The sequence below is a fragment of the Delphinapterus leucas genome, chromosome 7, assembly GCF_059928025.1.
Source record: "Delphinapterus leucas isolate spDelLeu-1000000601 "Yukka" chromosome 7, BTC_Dleu_Yukka2, whole genome shotgun sequence".
Classification (NCBI taxonomy): Eukaryota; Metazoa; Chordata; class Mammalia; order Artiodactyla; family Monodontidae; genus Delphinapterus; species Delphinapterus leucas.
The window spans coordinates 13,717,943-13,742,629 of NC_143135.1; the positions used below are offsets into that span (position 1 = coordinate 13,717,943).

The following is a 24,687-nucleotide window of genomic DNA, read 5'->3' on the forward strand; positions in this document are numbered from 1 at the left end:
AAACACTGGACCGCCAGGGAATTCCCAGCATGTAACCTTTTGGATTGGCCTTTTTCAATCAATGTAATTCCCTGGAGAGTCATCTAAATTGCATGAATCAATAGTGCTCCTTTCTTTTCTTTCTTAATATTTATTTACTTATTTATTTATTTGGCTGTGTCAGTCTTTAGTTGCAGCATGCAGGATCTAGTTCCCTGACCAGGGATGGAACCTGGGCCCCCTGCATTGAGAGTGCAGAGCCTTAACCGCTGGAACACCAGAGAGGTCCCAGTGCCCCTTTCTTTTTAATTGCTGAGTAGTATTCCATAGTTTGGATATACTTTAGTTTGTTTAATCACTTGCCCATTGAAGAACATCTGAGTTTTTTCCCAGTTCTTGACTATTACTGATAGAGATGCTGTGGACATTTGTGTACCTTTTTTTGTGCGAACATGCGTTCTCTGGGATAAATGCTGTATGGTATATGTTGCTTTTTTCTTTTGGCTATGCTGTGCCACATGTGGGATCTTGGTTCCCGAATCAGGGATTGAGCCCATGCCCCCTGCATTCGGAGCTTGGAGTCTTAACCACTGGACCGCCAGGGAAATTCCTGTACTGCTCCCCCCACCCCACTTTATTGATTGATTGATTGATTGATTGGCTGTATTGGGTCTTAGTTGCGGCACGCGGGACCTTCGTTAAGGCATGTGGGATCTTTTTGGTCGTTGCGGCGCACGGGCTCTTCGTTGCAGCATGAGAGCTTCTCTCTAGTTGTGGAGTGTGGGTTTTCTCTCTCTAGTTGTAGCACATGGGCTCTGTAGTTGTGGCGTGCAGGCACCAGAGCGCGTGGGCTCTGTAGTTTGCAGCACGTGGGCTATCTCGTTGAGGTGTGTGAGCTCAGTAGTTTGGCGCGAGGGCTTAGTTGCCCTGCAGCCTGTGGGATCTTAGTTCCCCGACCGACCGGGGATCGAACCCGCGTCCCCTGCATTGCAGGACGAATTCTTTACCACTGAACCACCAGGAAAGTCCCTGTATTGCTTTTTTAAATTAAAAAAAAAAAAAGGAAAAAAATTAGAGGTAAAACAACTTATTATATGATTGCCTTTCAAAGTACATATTCAAACCCTACATTCTTGGTGTACATAACTTATTTATGTTGATTTCTGGTGTTTTGCTCTAGCAACAAGGCAATAATAATAATGCTGTAGTTTTCCTTGTTTCTTTCAACTGATGATCTGTGTATTTATTACAGTTAGTAATTAACACTCACAACCTACCAGGAGGCAAGTAATGGTTAGTGCTGGTGTGGTTAACTCCTTTATAGATAGGGAGGTTGAGGCATGGGTATTGTGGAATTTGCCTAAGGTTACAGTACTGTGTTCTGACTCAGATTCACTCAGATTTATTCCTTCTCTTTCTGTCTCCTGAATTAACTCTTTGTAATTTTGACCTAGGTGTGAGGACACGAAAAGGATTTTTTTCTGTATCTGAGGTTTAGTGCTTGTTCTGTAGAAACAATATAGTGTAGTGGTTAGAGTATGCACTTTGGCATCTGATTTTTTCTTTTTTCTTAAGTCTTTATTGAATTTGTTACAGTATTGCTTCTGTTTTATGTTTTGGTTTTTTGGCCCTGAGGCATGTGGGATCTTAGCTCCCTGACCAGGGATCGAACCCACTCCCCCTGCATTGGAGGTAAAGTCTTAACCACTAGACTGCCAGGGAAGTCCCATCTGATTTGATTTTGAATCTCTCCTCCACATGGACAAATCATTTAACCTCTCTAAGCCTCAGTTTTGTGATTTGTAAATGGGGATAATGATAATACTTATCTTCATAGTGTTGCTGTGAGAAGTAAATGAGATAATGTGTGGAAAAGTGCTTAGCACTGTCAGGTGTGTAGCACATATTCAGTGAATGTTCGATAGAAGTATTGCTTTAAATATATGTGTTATACTCTGCCACTGGGCTTGTCTTTATCAGTTGGTGGATGATTGGATAAATATTGGGATCTTACTGCCATGTACTTGTAAGGCTTTAAGATTGCTGTAACTTTTGAGATAAGAATACTTTCTTTTAATGCTATTTCAAATTTAGTCTTATATATAATTATTTAAAAATAGGAAGTGATAGGACTTCCCTGGTGGCGCAGTGGTTGGGGGTCCGCCTGCCGATGCAGGGGACGCGGGTTCGTGCCCCGGTCTGGGAGGATCCCGTGTGCCGCGGAGTGGCTGGGCCCTTGAGCCATGGCCACTGGGCCTGCGCGTCCAGAGCCTGTGCTCCGCGGCAGGAGAGGCCGCAGCGGTGAGAGGCCCGCGTACTGCAAAAAAAAAATATATATAGGAAGTGATGTTGGATTATATTTATTATAGTATTAGTTTGTATGAAAATATTTTAAAGTTTCTCCTGAGTTATTCATATTTTCTCAGGCTCATAGTCATAGAAAACTAGAAAGTGATTCTGAACTGTTGATTTCCTTCCTTTAATCTGTCCCCCCCAAAAACATTACTTTTCATATTTTCTTCCTCACATTTATCAGTACTTGAAAGTGTCATCATTTTTTAAATTACATAAATAGTCACATAAGCTCCTTGAGGGCAGGTATTTCTCATTCGCTGTAGTATCCTCAGTGCCTAGAATAGTGCTGAGTACATAGATACTCAGTAAACACTTGCTGGCTGGCTGTTACTGCTTTTCCATCTTTCCAGTCCCCCTTAAGTGTTTTTTATTTGGGAAGTAGGGAAAATACCATCCAACTTCTAGTGAGAGCTTAAAATGAGTAGGTTCTTAAAATCCAGTGCCTTATTTTGATTGGCTGAGAAATGTGATTGGCAAGGTAGAAGGGCATCTGGACCTTTTAGCATAAGAGCTCTGCATTTAATAATTTGACTTCTCCTTTTCCTGAAGCCTTGAGGGAAATTTTTCCTTTCCCTATTCTAGTCAGCCAAGAACCTGACCTGGGCTGACTCTAACATTGGAGAACACTGAACACAGTATCTGCTGAGCCAAGGACTGAGAGTCAAGCTCTGATACTATCTGAAGGAAAAGCCTGAATTCAAATCCTGCTTTGCCTACTGACTCATCTTGCAAACCTAGATGAATTTCTTAACCTCTTCCAGGTTTAAATGTTCTTATTTGTCTGGTGAGTAATCTTACCTGTCTGGGCTTGTGAGGATACCTGGCTTAATGTTCTCAAAGCTTTTTACAGTACTGTTGCTGTGGCTCCAGGAGTTTCCAGGAACTACTGGGGGCAGTGTGGTACTCCAGGGAGGAGAGCTGGACTCTTTTTCCCAAAGACTACGCAGAAAACAGAAAGATGTGATCCTTCGTGATTTGAAATCGGCTCTACTTCAGCCTCCTAATGTTGTTGGTGGATGAAAGGTATGTTGTTGCCAAAGCCATTAGGCCTGTTTGCCTGAGGCAGCTGGGGTCAGTTCCCATTTCTGGGGTTAAGCTGTTTTTGTTTCTGTGAAATTTCTTCCATCAAAAGCTACTCTTTTTTCTTTCTTTTTTGCTTGCTAGTAGGAAATCTCTTGCCATTTTTGTGCACTTAGCAGTAGCCTTCCTGGTCCTGATTCTGTTGACAGCTTGGGACTCAAAAATTGAGCTTCAATTTCTTTTTGGTTCAGTGGTTTCCTCTGTGTTCTTCCTTGAGTTTTCAGGGGTTCTCAGCTCACTGTTTTCCCCAGAAGAGTTTGCAGGTGAAGCTTCGTTTCTTTTCTCTTCATTCTTCTGAGGTAAGTGAGAGTAAGGAAGATTGTCAGTCTCAAATTTGGGTCTTACGGCTTTCTGTTTCTAGCTTTGATCATAGGAGCGTAAAGTTTACTATGTTGCAGACATTAGGTTATATCATTGTGAGTTACTTCAGGAAGCCGTAGTCAGCAAAATCTATAGCAGAAAAGCTGGTGTTTTTTTCCTCCCCTTCATTATAATAACAGTCACTAGAATTTTTTAGTTGTATATGTTCAAAGCATTTTGGAAAGTTGTTAGCTTATTTGTGATATACCCTGTAGTGGTCTTCCTTACACTGAGTTTATATATAAAAAACGCCCTGGGGAGTGTATGAGAAAAAGATAGATATGAGAAAAAGAGGTTACATTGCTTGCTTATCTCTTGGTAAATTTGGGCTGACAACCTTTTACAGGTACTTGATTCACTATTGTCTCTTAGCCTACCTTTCTAGAGGCAGACCAGTTGTATTTTAGAGTATTTATAATTCTGAACATAAATGCTGTGCATGTCTACAGTACAGGTGCAGGTTCTATTAACATTTTATTTCTGGTCTTTGGCTGCTTATAAAGGGGCTGTGTATAATTTTGATTGTATAGGTCTTGATTCCATGAAATTATTTGCTTTTAGTTTGTCGGGTGATTAATTAGAGGTACTCTCTGATTCTGCTTCATAGCCACCGTAGTTTCCTTTGCACTTTCTCTTAGAGCTGCATGTGCCGGACTTCTTTGTGTGAAGTCCCATTTATTGTTTATTCTGATTACTGTTGGTTCCTAACTTGACTTTTACTTAGAAAAGTTGTAATCCTGCCTTGAACTTTTTGCGACTCCTAAGATACTCCAAGGATATTATTCCTTTAAGGTAGAAAGAGAGGGTGTTATTACTTTCAGTTTTTATATGTAGAGTGTGATTTGTTCAAGATTATATAACACCTCAGTGGTAGGAATCAGTCATTGAAGCTTCTTACCTATTAGTCTTATCTTTACCCATTAAATCACATCACTTTTATATCCAGCACTCTCACGCTCAGAAGATACAATATCCCATATTCCCAACCTTGCTTTCAGAAAATCCACTGCTTCTGTATTTTGTTCTAAATATGCTGTGTTTCAAATATGAGTATAAAGAAGCATTGTTATATGAGTATAAAAAGTACAAAAGACTCCTGTCATCTCTGTATATGTATTTTTTTAGGTGTAGCCCCCCCCTCCCCCTTAGTAGTGGTAGGGATGGATTTGCCCTGTTCATACTCTGTTGCCTGGCCTTGTCTTGATTAATGACATGTACATAATGAAATGACTTGTTGAGATTAGTTAATGGTACAAAGTTTTCTCTTTTTGGAGATATTTGACTCGTAGAAATTGAATTTATGACCTTGAACCAACAGCACTACCTATAACCACTTTTTTTTCACCTAGGTGTTGCTATTTATGAGAGTTTGGTGTTTGTTTTGGGCTTTCCTCACAGTTGGATATAAATACACACACATATTCATTCTCTTCTATGTTAGGCACTAAAGTAGGTACTGGACTAGGACAGACATGATTTTTGCCCTCACAGAGCTTATAGTCTAGTGAGGAAGATAGAGTCCTAACAAGGCATTACGTACACTGGGTATTAGGTAGTAGTGTTTTAGTTATCTGTTGCTGTACAAAAACCACCTCTGATGTGTGTTTTTTTTTCCAAAACTGGCAAGCATTTCTCCAATTCTCAGCAGACACTGACCGGGTGTCCGACAAATTTAACTCAGTTCTGACACTCTCTACCTGGATATAGCATCTGATCCCACAGGTTTAAGGGCTCAGTCCCAAAAAATTGCACCCCCTCAACTTTAGACACTGATTGCAAGTCCAGGTTGTAACCTGTGCTTCTGATTGATGGGCTATAGGTGGTAGGTTCCCACAACCCCCTTTTTGGGTTGGACTAATTTGATAGAGTGGCTCACAGAACTCAAATATTTACTTATATTTACCAGTTTATTATAAAGGATTCAGATGAACAGCCATATGAAGAAGTACATAGGGCAAGATCTGGAAGGGTCCCAAGAACAGGAGCCTCTGTCCCTGTGGAACTGGGGTGCATCACCCTCCTGGGCTGTGAATGTGTTCACCAGCCTGGAAACTCATCAGATCTTGTACAGTAGTATGTATGTATGTATGTATGTGTGTGTGTATGTATTTTTTATATCCATTTGTTTACTCATTTGGTTGCACTGGGTCTCAGTTGCGGGAGGTGGGCTCCTTAGTTGTGGCTCGCCAGCTCCTTAGTTGCGGCATGCCGGCTCCTTAGTCGTGGCATGCAAACTCTTAGTTGTGGCATGCATGTGGTATCTAGTTCCCCGAGCAGGGATTGAACCCGGGTCCCCTGCACTGGGAGCGAGGAGTCCCAACCACTGCGCTACCAGGGAAGTCCCTTCAGTAGTTTTTATAGCGCTTAATCTGCAGGCCCATCTATCCCCTTTCCTCTCCCAGAGGTCAGTGGGTGAGACTGAAAGTTCCAATCTTCTAATCACTTGGTCTTTCTGGTGACCAGCCCCATCCTGAGGCTTTCTAGGGGTACCTCCCTAAGTCACCTGTTAGCATAAGTTTAAAAGAGACTCCTTATGAATGACAAAAGACTTCTATCACTCAGGAAATTTCAAGGGTTTTAGGAGCTCTGTGCCAAAAATGGGGACTAAGACCAAATATGTATTTCTTATTATAAATCACAGTATCACACCACCTCCAAATTTGTGGCTTGAGACAATGATGTGTTTCTCACGATCCTGTGGGTTAGGAATTTGGGCAGGGTTTGTCTGGTTCGTTCTTCTGCCCTGTGTCGCATCAGTTGGGGTCACTCATTTGTCTGCTTTCAGCTGGTGGCTAGGCTGGGTTAGACAGGGCATCAGGGTTTCAAGTCATTGGTCTGGCACCTTCAATGTGGCCTCTCCTAGTAGTGTCTTATCATCCAGGTCTCTCTATATGGTCTCTGTCTCCAGTGGGACATCCTGAATTTCCTTGCAGCCTGGTGGTTGGCTTCCAAGAGTGAAGGTGGATGCTGTCAGTCCTGGAACTGGCACATTATCGCTTCTGCCATATTCTGTGGTCAGAGCAAGTCACAGGGTCAGCCCAGATTCAGGGAGAGAAAAATATGTTCTTATCTCTTGATGGGCAGAGCAGCATGGGAGTAGGGTAGAAGGAATTGATGGAGACTGTCTTTGGAGAGAACCTATCACAGACAGGTAGACTAAGTTAGTTGTGGAGAATCCTAACTCTAGCAGTGCACGGAGGTCACTAGCATATGTGTCTGCCGTGTGGATGAGAAAGGGCTGGTATGAGGCTCTACATTGAAGACTCCCCTTTTTCTTTCCTCAGGTGTGTTGATGTCATATTTCATGTTTGACAAAGGGGTATGCAGAGACATGACAGAGTATGTTCAATAACATTCTTTGTTGACCGTGTTTTTTGAGATTTATGTTCTATCCTGGTTGCTGTACAAAAGTAATTCCTGTGGCATCTATCTCTGTTTCCTAATAGGTAATTTTTTTATTTGGATGGAGTTGGTAGGTTTGTAGGGTAAACACATAGTAGCTGAATTTCATGATATAGTCTTATTTGGCACTTTATCAAATTCAGAGTATTTATGGTCAAAGGTTTTGAAGTCCCCTTTTCTCGCAAAAACTATGTAAATAAGTTGCTGTAAAGGAAGGAATGAGAATTTTTTTTCATTTTTCCTCAGCATCATTTTTTTTTTTCTGGCCGCACCGTGGGGCTTGTGGGATCTTAGATCCCCCACCAGGGATTGAACCCATGCCCTTGGCAGTGAAAGCGCAGGGTCCTAACCACTGGACTGCCAGGGAATTGCCCTCAGCATCATTCTTTAATTTCTTGACCTTTGAGGAAATGAACATTAAAAATAGAAAGCAAGCTGATTTCCAGTTGATATGGTAAGACAGTGAAACATTGATTGAGGGCCTAATACATGTGAGACCACATAGGAGAATTTATCTCAGGCATTAGGGAGTTTTCTGTTGTAATGAAGTATGTAGACTCTGGAGCCAGACTGCCTGGGTTTGGATTCTGAATCCAGCACCGACTTGTGACTTGTTCTCTTAGGGCCTCATGTACCTGAGGATTGTAAATGAGTTACTTTATGTAAAGTGCTAAGAACAGTGGGAATGAAAAGGACTATGAAAGTGTTAGTTATTATTATTTTAACCATTTCTCAAGATTTTATTATTATTTTTTTAAAGGTTACAGTGGTAAGATATTTTTTTTTTAATATGAAATGATTTGGAGACCTTTGCAGTGGACAGTCTCATTTTGCCTAGAAGAATTTGTCTTTAATTAGTCTGATTGTTTATAGGACTTTGTGGCCTTAAATATTTTATTAGATTCTGTAATTCTTCATTATAGAATGAAGGTATTATTTTGGTACAAGCACTGGAATTATATAGTAGCAAGCACTTTTCATTTGGTAAGTCTTTTAATCCCTGTGGTAATCCTATCATATACATACTGTCTTTTACGATGATGAAACTGGAGTACAGGGAGGTTAAGTAACTGTTCCAAGAAACCTTCATGTACCAAGAAACCTTCATGTACCAAGAAAATGACAGAGCTGGGATTCAATTGCCAGTCTGATTTCAGGACCCATATATCACTATACTATACTATCTCTTATTTAGAAATTATGGATAAAAAAATTAAACAAACATTACTTAAAGTTTCTCTGTCTGGACTTAAACCACAATTAGCAGTTTGGTATATCCTAGGATATCCTTTAGTACTCTGCATACAGTAGATACACAACTCAGGTAATAGTTGAAGTTCTTATGCTTCCAGGTGTGTTTGCTTTCAGAGTTTGTTACCTGATAACAGTTCTAGATTTGTGATGCTTTGCCCCAAATTCCCTGCTCCCCTCCAAGTTCAGTCTACTCTAGGAGTCAGGCAAGAGCTATATAGAGGCAGGGATGGTTGCTGCTGTGGTGCTTACATTTTTGGACTCGGATCATATATGGTGTCATTTGAAGTGTCCTGAAATGCCCTATAGAAAGTCCTATTAATGAAAACCGAGCTGCCAGTTGTAGAAAACCCTGTGTATTTCCACCCACATGGAGTTTCTAAAGAGTACTGGGCCACTTTTAGGCCTCTAATTAAAGGCCTGACATTTTGTAGTTAATTTTCCAGTTGTTGGGAGAACTCTACTTATGCAGGTGATCCTAGGTTTAGTATTTAAAGGATTTTTTTTTTTTCTTTTAAAGAGTTAACCCTCAGGACTTCCCTGGCGGTCTATCAGTTAAGACTCCGTGCTTCTAGTGCAGGGGGAGCGGGTTTGATCCCTGGTTGGGGAACTAAGATCCCGCATGCCACGTAGTGCGGCCAAAAAAAGAAAAAGCAAAAACAACAAAAAAAGAGTTAACCTTGGGTTGAATCCTGTATGTTATTTTGGGATATATGTTGGTATTATATGGCTGATTTGACTCTTAGACTTTGCCTACATGGGCATAGTGAAGTGAAGAGAGATGCAGTTACTCAAATAAATGAGATCATTGGACTGCATTTTAACAGTGCTTCCAGGCCTAATAACTTTCTGATTCATACCCCTGGAATGCTATTGGTAGGGAGGATTTGGGGTGTGAATTATCAGCCAGGTTTTGCAGATATAGCTCTAAGTTGTTGGTTCTGTTTTTTAATTCACTTTTTATGTAGAGGTAGCCCAAATCTCATTTAATTATTTTTGCCACACAAATGAGTACGGTACTTTCCCTGAGTACTTTTTATTTTGTTGTCTGGTAACAGCCTTTGAAATGTTTCTTAGGAATCTGCTACTCTTGGGAATCGTGGCATCTCAGGTCTCAGAGGTTTTAATTGGCCATATTGTTTGGTGAGGGAAACCATGGTGAACCCCAAAGAGGATTCAATAATAATGACAACAATAACAGCAGTGGTCTTAATGCTCCACCACACTTTTCTTATTGGAGCCTCACAACAACTTGATGAGGCAGATATTGCAATTCCTATTTACAAAGGGGGCAGAAAAGCCTCAAAGAAGTTAAATAACTTGTCCAAAGTCATATTGCTTGAAGCTGGAGTGAAATTGCTAGCATAAGGTGATCAAATTGCAAGGAGAACCTGTAAGTCTGACTTTAGTTTCCACTGGGCTGTGCATAATCTCTAGGTGACTTTTATTAGTGCTCGTTAAATATAATTTTGTCCTAGAATTAAGCAGAGAAAACCTTTCAAGGTGGTTATCTTCCCATCTTTTTAGAGTGATCATCATTATGGGGGGTGGTGGTTAGAAATGGGGTGGAATAACAAATAATATTTGTGTTATGTACATATCCCAGTCGTGTCCTTTTGGTTGTACGTGCACGAGGCTTTTGGTGATTGAGGATTGATTCCGGGGGCCTGTGAAATGGTATCACAAAGACTCTTCTTGGCACCCTTTGTCCCGATCTGGTTTAAGGGACAGATTGGGAAACTTGTTTCTTCCTCCTTTTTAAAAAGAGAAATGAAAAACACACTTGACTGGCACTTCCTCCTCAGCGACAGGCCTGCCTGACTGCAGTTTGATTTAGCTCCTTTTGTTCTTTATGGAGAACAAAGTGAAATTTCTTCTCAGGTGGCTGTAAGGAGTGTATCAGGAGAAGGCCCCTTATCCTTTTAAAGAAACAGAGCAAATATTTTTTCTTCAGACAAAAGAGAGACTGTGCAGTTGTTTTAGTTCCTTTGACTTCTTGCCATCAGTCAGACTTTCTCTTGTTTGAACTGTTGGTGTGTTTAGGTCTCTGGGAATTGGTAGAGAAGCTCTTCAGTAATCCTGAGCTTTAGTTTTTGAATTTTCTTGATAACTGGTATTTGTAGCAGCTCTTCCCTCGTCCTTCTGATTCCTGTAGGAACTTCAGACTGCATCACAGTTTTCTGAATCATCCAATGTTTGTGACCTATATTTTCTTCCTCTTGAGTTACATGAGGTCAGAAGGTCAGACTTTTTTTAGGAATTGGACTGCTGCTGTGTTCACCATATGTTATAAGATTATAAATGGTTAAAAAGTACTTTTAATGTTGCACTATAGGGCAAGGAACCCTCAAAACTCATTTCTGCTGAACTTCTCTATATTAGGTAAAAGAATGATTGGCTCTAAAAAAATTATAGGCTCAGTTAAGGGTTAAGGTGAATGGATGGGAACTGTATTTCAGATTTGTGGCAGTTTCACTTCCAGACTTTTGGTCTTTAAACCATGAGTTATCAGGGTCACCAAGGAGATTATTTCTTTCCAGTTAGTTCATCCTTAGTTTATGCAGGAGGTTGGCCAGCACTGTGTTGACATATTCATTGTGTACATAGTATTTATATTGTAGGCTACTGGGGGATGAGAGCTGTACTACAAGGATACAGGCTAGAGTGTTCCTCAATCAATCCTTAGGGAACTTTGTGCTATATGCGACTAGGAACTTGGAATTATGTTTTTCTGTAGAATCTTTCTGGCTTTTTAAATTTTAATATTCAGGGAGAAAACTCATTTCAGCATAGGCGATAAGTATTTTTCCTTCTGTATTTGGATGCATCTAGTTGTGTACTTTTTAGATTGCAGCCTTTCGTGAAGTGTAAAGAGCTGATTATTGTTTGACTTTTTACAATAAGCATTTATTACTTTTTAAATTAAAAAAATGAAAAGAACACTGCCTTTTCTGTTGATTGTCACCTATAATCCTGCCACCCAAAGAGAACCATGGTTAATACTTTTTATATTTCTCTTCTGTCATTGTTCTTTTTATGATTTAAAAAATTTTATTTATTTATTTTTGGCTGCATTGGGTCTTCGTTGCTGCGTGTGGGCTTTCTCTAGTTGCGGTGAGTGGGGGCTACTCTTCGTTGCGGTGTGCGGGCTTCTCATTGCGGTGGCTTCTCTTGTTGTGGAGCATGGGCTCTAGGCGCACGGGCTTCAGTAGTTGTGGCATGTGGGCTCAGTAGTTGTGGCTCACGGGCTCTAGAGCGCAGACTCAGTAGTTGTGACACACGGGCTTGGTTGCTCCGCAGCATGTGGGATCTTCCCAGACCAGGGCTTGAACCCGTGTCCCCTACATTGGCAGGTGGATTATTAATCACTGTGCCACCAGGGAAGTGCCTCTATCATTATTCGTAAAGATTAAAAAAAAATAAAATTTGGATCATACTGTATATGTAATTTTCTATTCTGCTTTTTTCACTTAACATGTATTTTTTCACATTATTAAATATTTTAAAAATAAATTTTGAATAGGTAATTTCAAAAATAAAAATGACATAAAACAAAAACACTGAGAAGTCTAGCTTCTATCTTTGTCTCCATTTACCTTGTCCCTTCAGTTCCTAATAAGTGACCATTAATTTCTCCTCTTTTTCAAAAGTTAGCCTTACTATATATGTTGTTTTGCTCCTTGCTTTTTCCTCCTCTGAACAATGTATCTTGGAGATCTCTTGCTGTTAGTACCCATAGAACCTTCCTTACCGTAGATTAGTCATTTAGTCCCTTTTAGAGACTTGGGTTGTGCCCAAGTTTTGCTATTACAAACAATAAGAAGTAGTAATTAAAGGGAAAAAAATTAAGCATTTACTCTGCTTCAGTTATTAAGGGAAAGTTCTTTCCAGAAGAATGCCAGCTAATAAATGTAGAAATAATGATGGAATTGGAAAATCAATGTATTCCAGCCCCCAAATGAAATAATTTAAAAAGGAATCATCAGTGACTGCTAAATGATTAAGCAAAAGGTTGAAGAGGAACAGCATATTCACATGGTGCCGAACGTTAGCCACAGATCAGTAGTTGTAAAGGGGGAAATATACCTTTATAAAGAGAGCTCTGGCTGTTACAGACTCAACCAAGTGATCATGTTTTGCCGGATGATCATGTAATTTACCAGGTCTCCCTAAATGGAACAGTCTGAGAATATGATGTGCTGCATCATGAGATGAGGTACATAGGTAGCATCACCTGAAAAGCATTTTTGCCCAAGCCTCTTAACCTAAATCTAGTCAGCGTTTACAGGAAGTATTAGGGATAGAGATGCAAGCTAAATGGCACTGTGAGGAAATAATCAGACAAAACTAGGATGTAACTGTCAACTGCAAGTCAACAAGTCAACTCTCCTGGTCTTCTTAAAAAGCTTGTGTTGTAAACAAACAAGCATAAACAGAACCAACCAAAATAAAACTTGGAGGCCATTCTAGAGTAAAAGAGACTAAAGAGACATTACATCCAAATTCGTTGCTTGAACCTTGTTTGGGTTCTGGATTTTTTTTTTTTTTTTGTGGTACGCGGGCCTCTCACCGTTGTGGCCTCTCCTGTTGTGGAGCACAGGCTCCGGACGCGCAGGCTCGGCGGCCATGGCTCACGGGCCCAGCCGCTCCGCGGCATGTGGGATCTTCCCAGACCGGGGCACGAACCCGTGTCCCCTGCATCGGCAGGCGGACTCTCAACCACTGCGCCACCAGGGAAGCCCTGGATTTTTTTTAAGACACTTTTTGGTGTATTTGGTGTATTAAAGGCACAAATGATAATGCGTGTGATAATGGTATTGTGGTTATGAAGTTAAATGTCTTCATTCTTAGATGCACAGTGAGGTATATAGGATTAGAGTATCTCAATGCCTGCTGAAATGGTTCGCAGGAAAATTAAAACAACCCTTATATATCTCTATCCATAGAGATAAATGAGGCAAATTTGACAATATATTAGCAATTCTTGAGTCTAAGTGGTGAGTAGTTGGTATTTATTCTACTGTTTTCAACTTTTCTGTATATTTGAATTTTTTCAAAATATAGTTGAAGAAACAGTGTTGCAATGAATGAGGTTTATATACGTATTCTTTTCAAATGCCATTTCATTGGGCTGTATATTCCATTGTTTGGAGGGACCACAATTCTTTAATTGTTGCACATGTGTATATTTTGCTGCTATTTGACATTTTAATAGGATTTGTGTTTATTTTGTGACAGCTTTATACAGTTAAGGCTTGCAGTGGATGAGAAAAAGGAATTGAAATTTTTTCTTCTCTTTCCTCTGTCCTCTATTCTGGAACTTGAGTGGCGAAGAGAAAAAGAGAATGAGAAAGGTACCTCGAAGTGGTTCTGTGCACTTGCTTTTAGGTAGGAGATAGAATTGAAGCTGCTGCATAAGAACCATACCTTAAGTAATAGCCTTTTAAAATTGGTTACGTGTCCTTTAGTTTGGAGGCTGCCCAAGTGATAAAGAGGACTACTAGCAACTAGGGAAGCAGCTTGGCACAGAGCGGGGAGTGCAGATTTTTTTGGCTGTGCTGTGTGCCATGCAGGATTTTAATTCCCGGACCAGGGATTGACCCTGTGACCCCTGCATTGGAAGCACGGAGTCCTAACCACTGGACTGCCAGGGAAGTCCCCGGAGTGCAGATACTGTGATTTGTTTTGTTTTTGACAGGGTTTTAGACCTTTTGGTTAGTAAAAAAGTTTTTACTGCCTGATAAAAAGAATAACTCCTTTAGACAATGGTCTCTTCTTTAGATATAAGGCTGAGCTATGGAGGATATGGGAGGAATTTAAGGATGAAATATTCTTGGAAGAAAAGTTCTGGGAGAAGGGTCTTTTCTGAGAAGATGTCGTTAAATATGAAAAGAACAGTACTTTCCTCTTTGAGTTAGAATCATATTTGCAGTGGGAACCTTCTCTGACTGCAGAATAGATGTTCTTTGACATTAATGTCTATACCTTAGATTTCCATGAAGGCAACTTACAAGGACCTGAATGGCCTCATTTTAGCTGCTTCAGCGTGTAGAGCTATTGCTCACTCCTTCTCTTCCCGGGCCTGGTGTGACAGTGGCTACTGAGGACCATGAAGGTTGTTCCAGAGAAGAATGCTGTCCGGATACTCTGGGGGCGAGAACGGGGCACTCGGACCTTTGGAGCTCAGCGACTTCTGCAGGAGCTGGTGGAAGATAAAACCCGGTGGATGAAATGGGAGGGCAAGGTGAGAAAAATGGGTGTTTTTCACATAGGAGTTGTAGGGGTGACAGTAGAATGGGGCCTTAGAATGGGATAATGACATAGAGTTGGGGTACAATTTATTTTGTGTAGGAGAATTGATATATCTAACTTGGTTTTTTGTGGGGGGAGGTTTTAATAAATTTGGAAGCATAATGGGCTAGAAATATCATTTTTCTTTAGAGCTAGATATTTTTCCTGAAGGTAATTTAGATTTATCTCTCTCAATTTGTAGCTTGATCATTGTCTCCAGTTTTTAAGCTTACACTGTAAATACTAGTCTGGAATGGTTTGGTGCTTTTGAGATAGAGTGAGCCATAGTTTATAAATAATGTATTTTAACTTTTGTTTGTTTATTTCTCAGAGAGTAGAACTGCCGGATAGTCCACGCTCTACCTTTTTATTGGCCTTCAGCCCAGACAGGTACCACCAAGTCCTTACCTAAACTTTACCTGAGACTTGTGACAGCATTGCTTTCTGTGTATTTGGCCTAGCTTGATCTTCCAAGTCAAATCCCTAAAGGCTCTTTTTTTTTTTTTTTTTAATTTATTTTATTTATTTATTTTTGTCTGCGTTGGGTCTTCTTTGCTGCGCGCGGACTTTCTCTAGTTGTGGTGAGCGGGGGCTACTCTTGGTTACGGTGCGCAGGGTTCTCATTGCGGTGGCTTCTCTCGTTGCGGAGGCTTCTCTCGTTGTGGAACACGGGCTCTAGGCGTGCGGGCTTCAGTAGTTATGGCTCGTGGGCTCTAGAGCACAGACTCAGTAGTTGTGGCACATGGGCTTAGTTACTCCACGGCATGTGGGATCTTCCTGGACCAGGGCTTGAACCCGTGTCCCCTGCATTGGCAGGCAAATTCTTAACCACTGCGCCACCAGGGAAGCCCCCTAAAGGCTCTTTGAAGCACTGAATGAACAGAGCTTTGCCAGTGTTATCAGAAAGGGAAAGAAAGTAGATGAGCAGTGCTAACCATAAAAATAATGGGAATAAGCAAAGGAATCTATGAACGTCGAGGATCAGAGCTTGGAAAGTTTCTCAATAAGAATCCTTTGCCTGTGTGATCTAGGCCACCAATAGTGTGATAGTTTTCCCTGCTGGAAAGAATATTCTCTGAAGGGGTTATGTGTCTTCTGGGGACAGAATGGAGAAGCCGAAAGCTTTTAAAGATGAGAATGTTTCTGTTGTTTGTAATGCCCAAGTCGTAGTATTTATCATGTTGGGATGGGAAATAAGTATCAATTTTCATTTTTGTCCAAAGCTGATAAAGTTTGTTACCCTCCCACACGCTTCACATTTACTTCCTCCTCTTTGATTCCCTAGGACTCTCTTGGCCTCCACCCATGTAAACCATAATATCTATATCACGGAGGTGAAGACAGGCAAGTGTGTTCACTCTCTGATTGGACACCGCCGCACTCCATGGTGTGTCACTTTTCATCCCACCATCTCAGGCCTTATTGCTTCTGGCTGCCTAGATGGGGAGGTTAGGATTTGGGATTTACACGTAAGTGTTTCCTTTTCTTTGGTATTCTAAATGCAGAGACTTGTTTACCCTTGGTTTCTTAACTCTGGAGGAGAGACTAGCCAGGTTCTTAGGACTATATCTGAGTACTTACTCAGTAATCATTGCCTACTTACTGATAGGGAGTCTAGCCGACAGCCCTCCGTTCTAAGATGAACACCCTATTTAACTGTCTGCCCATTGTGACATAGTACAGGACACTCTAAGACGTCTTCAGGATGGATTTCTCTTGTTTTAGATCAAGGATTGTACTGTATTCTGATCATGCTCCTTGTCCTGGTGACTGGCTAGTGGGTTGTTGTGCACCATGTCATGCACCAAGCTTGAGTTTTCACAGGCTACAGAAACAGGAGCTGTGCGGGTGCTCATTGCTTATGGATTGTAAATGACAAAACTGAGCTGACAGTAATGTTTTTCTGATAAAGTTGTGACAATGCCAGATCACTGGTTTTGTCCGTCGTTTTCAGAGGACATACTTAAAGTGGGCCCTACAAGTAGTCGTTTTATGTTAAATGGACCCTTTTTTTTTTTTTTTTTTTGAAATTGACATCTCAGTCTGCTGGCAGCTTGTAACCTAAGAATGTCTGGGATTTGTTCATTCATAGGGTGGCAGTGAAAGCTGGTTCACAGATAGCAACAATGCCATTGCCTCCCTGGCTTTCCACCCTACGGCTCAGCTCCTGCTGATTGCTACTGCCAATGAGATCCACTTCTGGGATTGGAGTCGACGGGAGCCCTTTGCCGTGGTGAAGACAGCTAGTGAGATGGAACGGGTCCGGTGAGTGCTCTGCCCACCAGCAATGTCTGGCGTAGGATTAACATGGCAGAGAGCATTCACCCGTGCTTTCACCTCAGGAGACAGATTATTATCTCCGTATTATCCCTGCTCAGGGCAGGGTGTTATCCCTATGGCTCTTCCTACTTTTTAAGCATCTGGCTAATCAGCTAGGAAGCAGTTCATATTGTTCATTTCAGCTGTTCCATATTGGCCTCATCTTCTGATCTGTGTAGACTATGGCTGTTAGAATCTTTTTTAGGTTCAAAGCTATCTGGTTTGGTATAAAGCCTTTTTTTTTTTTTTTTTAATAATCCTGAAAGGTATTCAGGTGGTGGGTAGCTTGGTGGCTAAGTTGCTCATCCCTGGTTTTCTGGAAATGGAAAGTGGAGGTGTAGATATGTATCCAATCTGCTAGTAGATATTTACATATTTAGCCTTCAAAATCAGCGCACATATTGCCTGAATTATAGTCGATGCATTGTTTTCCTTTGGTCCTTTTGGTATCGCAGTTGGATATTAGCTAATTTTCTAGCCTCAGCTATGTCACTTGATGCTGAGACTGTTCCTTGTCACCAGCACTCATGCTTCTTGCCAGTGTAGCTGCTGTGTGAGGGGAGACCTGAATCTGTGGCAGAGTATGGGAGCATTCTCTGCTTTACTATTATGATGGGCTCTTAGACATGAGCAGCTGTGTGCTTAATGTAGCTAGCTGCTTCCTGGGATGGAAGCCCAGGTGTTTTTTGAAATTATTTTTGCGATACGTATTCCCTTATTCTGGCAAGTGTGAGGACGTAAGAAGAAGTATTGAGCTTTATTACTTTAATCTGTTTGAAAGTTTTGGAAGTCTGTAGCATTAAGGGGATACCTCGGTGATCCCACAATTGTCAGTAATGATTTCCAGACGTTTTCTCACAGGTTTCCTCTTCTTGGTTAACATAATTTCTCTCTCTGTGTCTCTGTCCCTTTCTTCTGTGCTTTCAGTCTGGTGAGATTTGATCCTCTTGGACACTACTTACTCACAGCAATTGTTAACCCCTCTAATCAGCAGGTAAGTTAGTCAGCAGTTTCAACTCTGTCTAAACTGTGGGTTATTTTCTCAACTAGTGCTCTAATTCTGATTATATTGGACTTCAATTTTCAATGTCCAAGTGTTTCTTTCCAGTCAAGATTCAAAACTAGCTTCAGACTGTATTCAAAGTTATAGCCATATCGTGACAGGGGAGTCCATTCTGAAACCCCTGAGTGATCGTCTCAGTAGAAGTAACCAGGCCGTGTTGGATAACTTGTCATTCATGTGCCTCTGGCTGGTTGACATTTTGCTTCCCCTTACTGCCTCCATGTCATGGAAATGCCTTTTGTAACAGAGTTGGTTTGCCAGCTGTACTCGTTCAGAAGTGTTGCTAATTGGAAGTGAATAATTTAATACCATATGATGATTCTGAATCTGGAACCAGTTAGTTCTCAGTACTTCAAGGATGGAGTTGTTGCCTCTCTAGAAAGGTTTTCCTTGGATGATTATCAGTAGTTTTTCTTGATTTACCAGCAAGTTCTACCTAACTACCTGGCTCTGCCCCCGCCCCACCTTGGTCCACGTTGCAGGGTGATGACGAACCAGAGATCCCCATAGACGGAACAGAATTATCGCATTACCGTCAGCGTGCCCTCCTGCAGTCACAGCCAGTGCGCCGGACGCCTCTCCTCCACAATTTCCTGCACATGCTGTCCTCCCGCTCCTCTGGCATCCAGGTGGGAGAGCAAAGCACAGTGCAAGATTCTGCCACCCCCTCACCCCCACCGCCTCCCCCTCAGCCCTCCACGGAGCGTCCCAGGACTTCCGCTTACATCCGGCTCCGACAGCGGGTCAGTTACCCCACAGCCGAGTGCTGCCAGCACCTTGGGATCCTGTGCCTTTGCAGCCGCTGCTCTGGCACTCGAGTTCCTTCCCTCTTGCCACACCAGGACAGTGTACCCCCTGCTCCTGCCAGGGCTACTACCCCTTCCTTTTCTTTTGTACAGACCGAGCCCTTCCATCCCCCGGAGCAGGCCTCATCAGCGCAGCAGGACCAGGGCCTCCTGAACCGGCCGTCTGCCTTCAGTACAGTCCAGAGCAGCACTGCCGGCAACACGCTCCGCAACCTCAGTCTGGGTCCCACCCGTCGCTCTTTGGGAGGTCCTCTGTCTAGCCACCCTTCTAGGTATCACCGAGAAATCGCTCCCGGGCTGACAGGATCTGAGTGGACCCGGACAGTGCTCAGTCTGAACTCCCGCTCTGAGGCGGAATCCATGCCCCCGCCCAGGACCAGTGCCTCTTCGGTGAGTTTGCTGTCTGTGCTGAGACAGCAGGAAGGTGGCTCTCAAGCATCTGTGTACACTTCAGCCACAGAAGGGAGGGGTTTTCCAGCTTCAGGGTTGGCAGCTGAGTCAGATGGAGGGAATGGCTCCAGCCAAAACAACTCGGGCAGCATTCGCCATGAGCTTCAATGTGACCTGAGACGCTTCTTTTTGGAGTATGACCGGCTTCAGGAGCTGGACCAGAGCCTGAGTGGGGAAGCGCCCCAGGCCCAACAGGCCCAGGAAATGCTCAACAATAACATTGAATCTGAGAGGCCAGGCCCCTCCCACCAGCCCACCCCGCACAGCAGCGAGAACAACTCCAACCTGTCCCGTGGCCACCTGAACCGCTGCCGCGCTTGCCACAATCTCCTGACCTTCAACAACGATACCCTGCGCTGGGAAAGAAGTGCACCTAACTACTCCTCTGGTGAAGCCAGCTCCACCTGGCAGGTCCCCAGTACCTTTGAGGGCATGCCCTCGAGTGGCAGCCAGTTGCCACCTCTCGAGCGGACTGAGGGCCAAACGCCGAGCTCCAGCAGGCTGGAGTTGAGCAGCTCTGCTAGCCCACAGGAGGAGAGGACTGTGGGGGTGGCCTTCAACCAGGAGACAGGCCACTGGGAACGAATTTACACCCAGTCCAGCAGATCTGGAACTGTGTCGCAGGAGGCCTTACATCAGGATATGGCTGAGGAAAGCTCCGAGGAAGATTCACTCAGGAGGTGAGCAGATACTTTCCTGTCTTCTCCTGTATCCCTTACTTTCCTCCTGATATCTCTTCCTTCAGTCCTGTGGGTGTTGTGGCTGGATCTGGAGTGTCTGGGATCCATGCATCATGCATCTGGTTCTGATTTCCCTAGCTTCCATTGCATCTTCTTGGAAAATCTTGCTGTGGTGGCGGAAAGAGGATAAGGCCTGGCAGTATGAGTCAGGTGACTCGGCTTGCTCCTTTTCTGGCTAAGCTCATGTGATGTTTAGCCTTGGAGGAGAGTTGTAGATGAGGTTAGAGAGGCATGAGGAGGTAAAACCGTTGACTTCCTCTTCTCTGCTTTTTGGCCTTCTCCAAGGATTGTATGTGCAGGACTGGTTATTGTGAAACAACAAAATGTCCCAGAGAGACTAGGAAAAAGTAGTAAAAGAGAACCCTGCTTAGGACAGATTAGTGTATTGGCTCTTTGATTGTGTTGCTTTGGACAAATTCTGAAACCATATCTTTTGGAACATTGCAACTTGACAAAAGGAAAAGAAAATAGTACGTATATATGTCAAGAAAAAGTTTTTTTTTTTTTTAGCGATATATATTTTTTGGACAGCAAGTTAGTTGCTTAGTTAAGATTCTTTGAGTAGATCTTCCAGATGGACATTCACCTCGAGGTGGAGAAGAAGAAATTCATAGAAGGAAGGCCTCTCCATACTTGGATTGGCATCCCAGGCAACTCTTTCATGGAAGAAACAGAGTGGGTGTAGTTGATCGCCCACCACATGTTCCGTGTATGGCTGTGTGCGCATCTATCTTGATTTATTAGGGACTTCTTTCTGTAATTCTGTAAAGGTCAAATCTAGCATAATCACCAACTCCCAGAATATGCTTGTTGGATCCAAACAGCATATTGCTGTGCATTACATCCTCTGTTGAAGCATCTGAAGTTTCTCTGACATAAGCTTCTAGCAAGGGTGGGAATATGGATTGTGCACATAATGTACTTGTTATTTTGGGAGAATGCTTTAGAGAGTTACCCAGTTAATAAGTATTTGTTGAATTATATATTTTTTCTAGCACTGTGCTAGGCACTGTCAGGAGTACAAAAGCAGTATAATACCTGGTCTTTACCCACTGGCAGTATACAGTGTTGTTGTAGAGGCAAGACTTATGTACATGTAATTACATAAAAAATGTAAATGAGCCGAATGCTTCATTGTATGGTACTGAGATTAAATGTAGTCTAATTTCAGAGAAAGGGAAGGATCATCAAAGAAGGCTTTACAAGAATAAGTCTTGAAAGATGGGTAGGATTTGGAAGGGGAAAGCCCTTTTTATTTTGAGGATATAGCACATGCTAAGGGAGGAAAGGGCATGATGAATTCAGGATAAGAAGAAGTTACTTAAGGGCAGTTAGTACCGTGAACACAGGGAGACTTGGTCAGATATGAAAGAGAGATGAGGTAGCTTAGATTGTTACTCTGCCCGTTTGATTGAGGCCAGTTCTGGATTAACATCTAAATTGCCAGCTTTGGAATACTTTGCCTTGCATAATGACCCATATCAGGAGCCTGAGATTCTGTTCTTCCTTTTTGTCAAGAGAGGTGAGACAGTAGCAAGCATAGTGCCTGACATATAGTAGGCATTCAAAAAGTTTATTAAAGGTAGCCATAAAGGACTGTCTACAGTTATTGCTCTAAAAGCCTACCAGTGCCTGTTTCACTAGCATCAGTGGGTTTGTGGTCAGCCTCTCTGTCCGTTCTGTTCTAGCAGGACCTCTTCATGTGTTGCTGTTCTGAGAAATACCTGAGTTGTTTATTTTTTTTTTTTTGCGGTACGCGGGCCTCTCACTGTTGTGGCCTCTCCCGTTGCGGAGCACAGGCTCTGGACGCGCAGGCTCAGCGGCCATGGCTCACGGGCCCAGCAGCTCCGCGGCATGTGGGATCCTCCCGGACCGGAGCACGAACCCGTGTCCCCTGCATCGGCAGGCAGACTCTCAACCACTGCGCCACCAGGGAAGCCCTACCTGAGTTGTTTAAAACAAACTCTGTTGTTTGATAATAATTAGAGATACCAATTACTGAGAGCCTACTACTGTGTTCTAGCTTTGCATTAATTATTTCTAATTTCCATAGTAACTCTGTGCAATGCAGGTATGAAATTTCCCATCTTCCAGTTGAGGAAAGAGTGGCTCAGAGAAGTCAAGTTTCTTGTTAAAGGTCACACAGTAGGTTGCTGAGTGGGGATTTGAACTCCAGTGTGCATGACTAAAGATTTTTTAGGCTGCCCTCCATGGTGTGTGTTTTTTTAATTAATTAATTAATTAATTTATTTATGGCTGCGTTGGGTCTTTGTTGCTGCATGTGGGCTTTCTCTAGTTGAGGCGAGCGGGGGCTACTCTTCGTTGCGGTGCGCGGGCTTCTCATTTTGGTGGCTTCTCTTGTTGCAGAGCACGGACTAGGTGCGTGGGCTTCAGTAATTGTGGCATGCGGGCTCAGCAGTTGTGGCTCACGGGCTTAGTTGCTCTGTGGCATGTGGGATCTTCCTGGACAGGGCTTGAACCTGTGTCCCCTGCATTGGCAGGTGGATTCTTTTCTTTTTTTGCGGTACGCGGGCCTCTCACTGTTGTGGCCTCTTCCGTTGCGGAGCACCGGACACGCAGGCTCAGCGGCCGTGGCTCATGGGCCCAGCCACTCTGCGGCATGTGGGATCTTCCCGGACCGGGGCACGAACCCGTGTTCCCTGCATTGGCAGGCGGACTCTCAACCACTGGGCCACCAGGGAAGCCCCTGGCAGGTGGATTCTTAACCACTGCGCCACCAGGGAAGTCCCCATGGTGTATTTCTTAAAGTGATAATCTCACTTTTAGGTGAACCATTTTTATGTTTTTCTTTTCTTTTAACTTTTTGTTATGGAAATCTTCAAACATATAAAAATTAAAAGAAAAGTAGTATAAATGAACTCCCATATACCTATCACCTGGCTTCAGAAATTTTCAACACTCGTCTGTATCCCTTATCCACTCCCAGCCACCCAGACATCATATAATTTTGTCTGAAAATACTCTAGTATGTTTCTCTAGAGCAATTCTGTCTAATAAAATGTTCTATATCTGTGCCATATAGTATAGTAGCTACCAGCCGCATGTGGCTATTGAGCATTTGAAATGTGGCTAGTGTGATCTGAGAAACTGCATTTAAATTTTAACTAATTTAAATGTAGATAGCCACGTGTGACTAATATATTAATAGTCACTTCTTAATAAAGTGGGCCATTTAAAACCCAGAAACTATTAAGGATGTATCAGAATTTTTTTTAGGCAAAAAGTAGTATGTGCTTGTGGTTTAAATAAAAAAGTTCAAGCATTTAGAAATGTTATGTTGTAGAAAATGAAGTCCCTTGTCATCTTGCTGTAAACAATTTTATATGTGTATATATATATATATATACACAGACACACACACACGCTTTTTAAATTTTAAAATATACAAATGCACAGTTCTCATTGTAAAATAGTATATTAATCCAGTGGTTACATTATTTATGGAGTTGCTTTTCAAATGAACTTGAATGAGGTGTACCACGAGGGTTTACAGCCTATCAAAAATGAGGTATCTTGTAAAATATTCTAAGTGCACACCCATTAAAGAAGGGCCACCACTTCCTCATAAACTGAGGGGCTGCATTCTGGTATAAATCACTAATATATACTTGTGTTAATTGGCATCTTCTACCACCTTCTGAAGGTCCAGTGTTCTCTGGCTGATGAGCGGCCTTGCTTGGATTTCCCCAGCAGGTGTCACTGTTGGGCTAGGCTGGCAGGGAAGAGGTGTCCTTACTGTGTGTGTGCACGTCTACTTGAAGGGAGGGGGTTTATTCTTCAGCCATGTAGTAGGAGATGGACTAAGGAGGCATGTTTTGATCCTTGGTGTTGCTGATATAATCTATAGTGTTTTCAGATAGTGAGAATATGAAGCAAAAGTGTGTATTTCAGTGTAGCTCTATGTTGCTGAACGGTGATGCACGGTTTATCTCCTTTTGCCTCTGGGCAGTGGAAGGTGACTGTCTCTATATAGTCTGACTCCAGGTTACAGTTTATAACTTGGATGGCAGACCCTTTGCTTCACCATGAGAAGCTTCTTTTGGGGTCTGATAGCCCAGGACTTAGCAGGAGAAGATAAGGGTGTTGGGGCTTCTTGCAACAGGGTCCCTGTGGCCGTGAAAGGCTTGTATTAGGGAAAAAAAGAAAATTATTTAAATGGCGTCTTGAAACTGGAGAAAACCTAGAGTTTATTTAGTCCAGTGTCTGTATGTCTGCCTGTCTCTGTCTCTTTCTAATTGATGAGAAAACTTAGAAGCAGAGAGGGGAAGTGACCTCCCACTGCTATGGCCTCTCCCGTTGCGGAGCACAGGCTCCGGACGCGCAGGCTCAGCGGCCATGGCTCATGGGCCCAGCCGCTCCGCGGCATGTGGGATCCTCCCGGACCGGGGCACGAACCAGTGTCCCCTGCATCGGCAGGCAGACTCTCAACCACTGCGCCCCCAGGGAAGCCCGGAAGTGACTTTAAAGAGGTGCTTGTAGCAAAGATGGGAGTCAAACTTCTGGGTCCTAAAGAGGGTGCTCTTTCGTCCTCTTCATTTGAAATTAGTGCTTTCACACATCAGTTTTCTCT

At 42.7% G+C, this 24,687-nt stretch overlaps 1 protein-coding gene across 15 annotated transcripts in view; it reads left to right on the forward strand.

The window, feature by feature from the left end:
- Positions 1-24,687, forward strand: part of AMBRA1 (autophagy and beclin 1 regulator 1) — a 173,724-nt gene that overhangs the window by 15,219 nt on the left and 133,818 nt on the right. For 3 of the 15 annotated variants that reach the window (XM_089914867.1, XM_022592109.3, XM_022592110.3), the window contains exons 1-7: positions 13,754-14,671; positions 15,050-15,108; positions 16,004-16,187; positions 16,811-16,983; positions 17,965-18,031; positions 18,583-18,729; positions 19,000-20,036. In XM_089914867.1, coding sequence (XP_089770993.1) covers positions 14,537-14,671; positions 15,050-15,108; positions 16,004-16,187; positions 16,811-16,983; positions 17,965-18,031; positions 18,583-18,729; positions 19,000-20,036 — 1,802 coding nt within the window. In that variant the 5' untranslated portion in view covers positions 13,754-14,536. The other 12 variants (XM_089914858.1, XM_089914862.1, XM_089914863.1 and 9 more) reach the window with 8 other exon arrangements.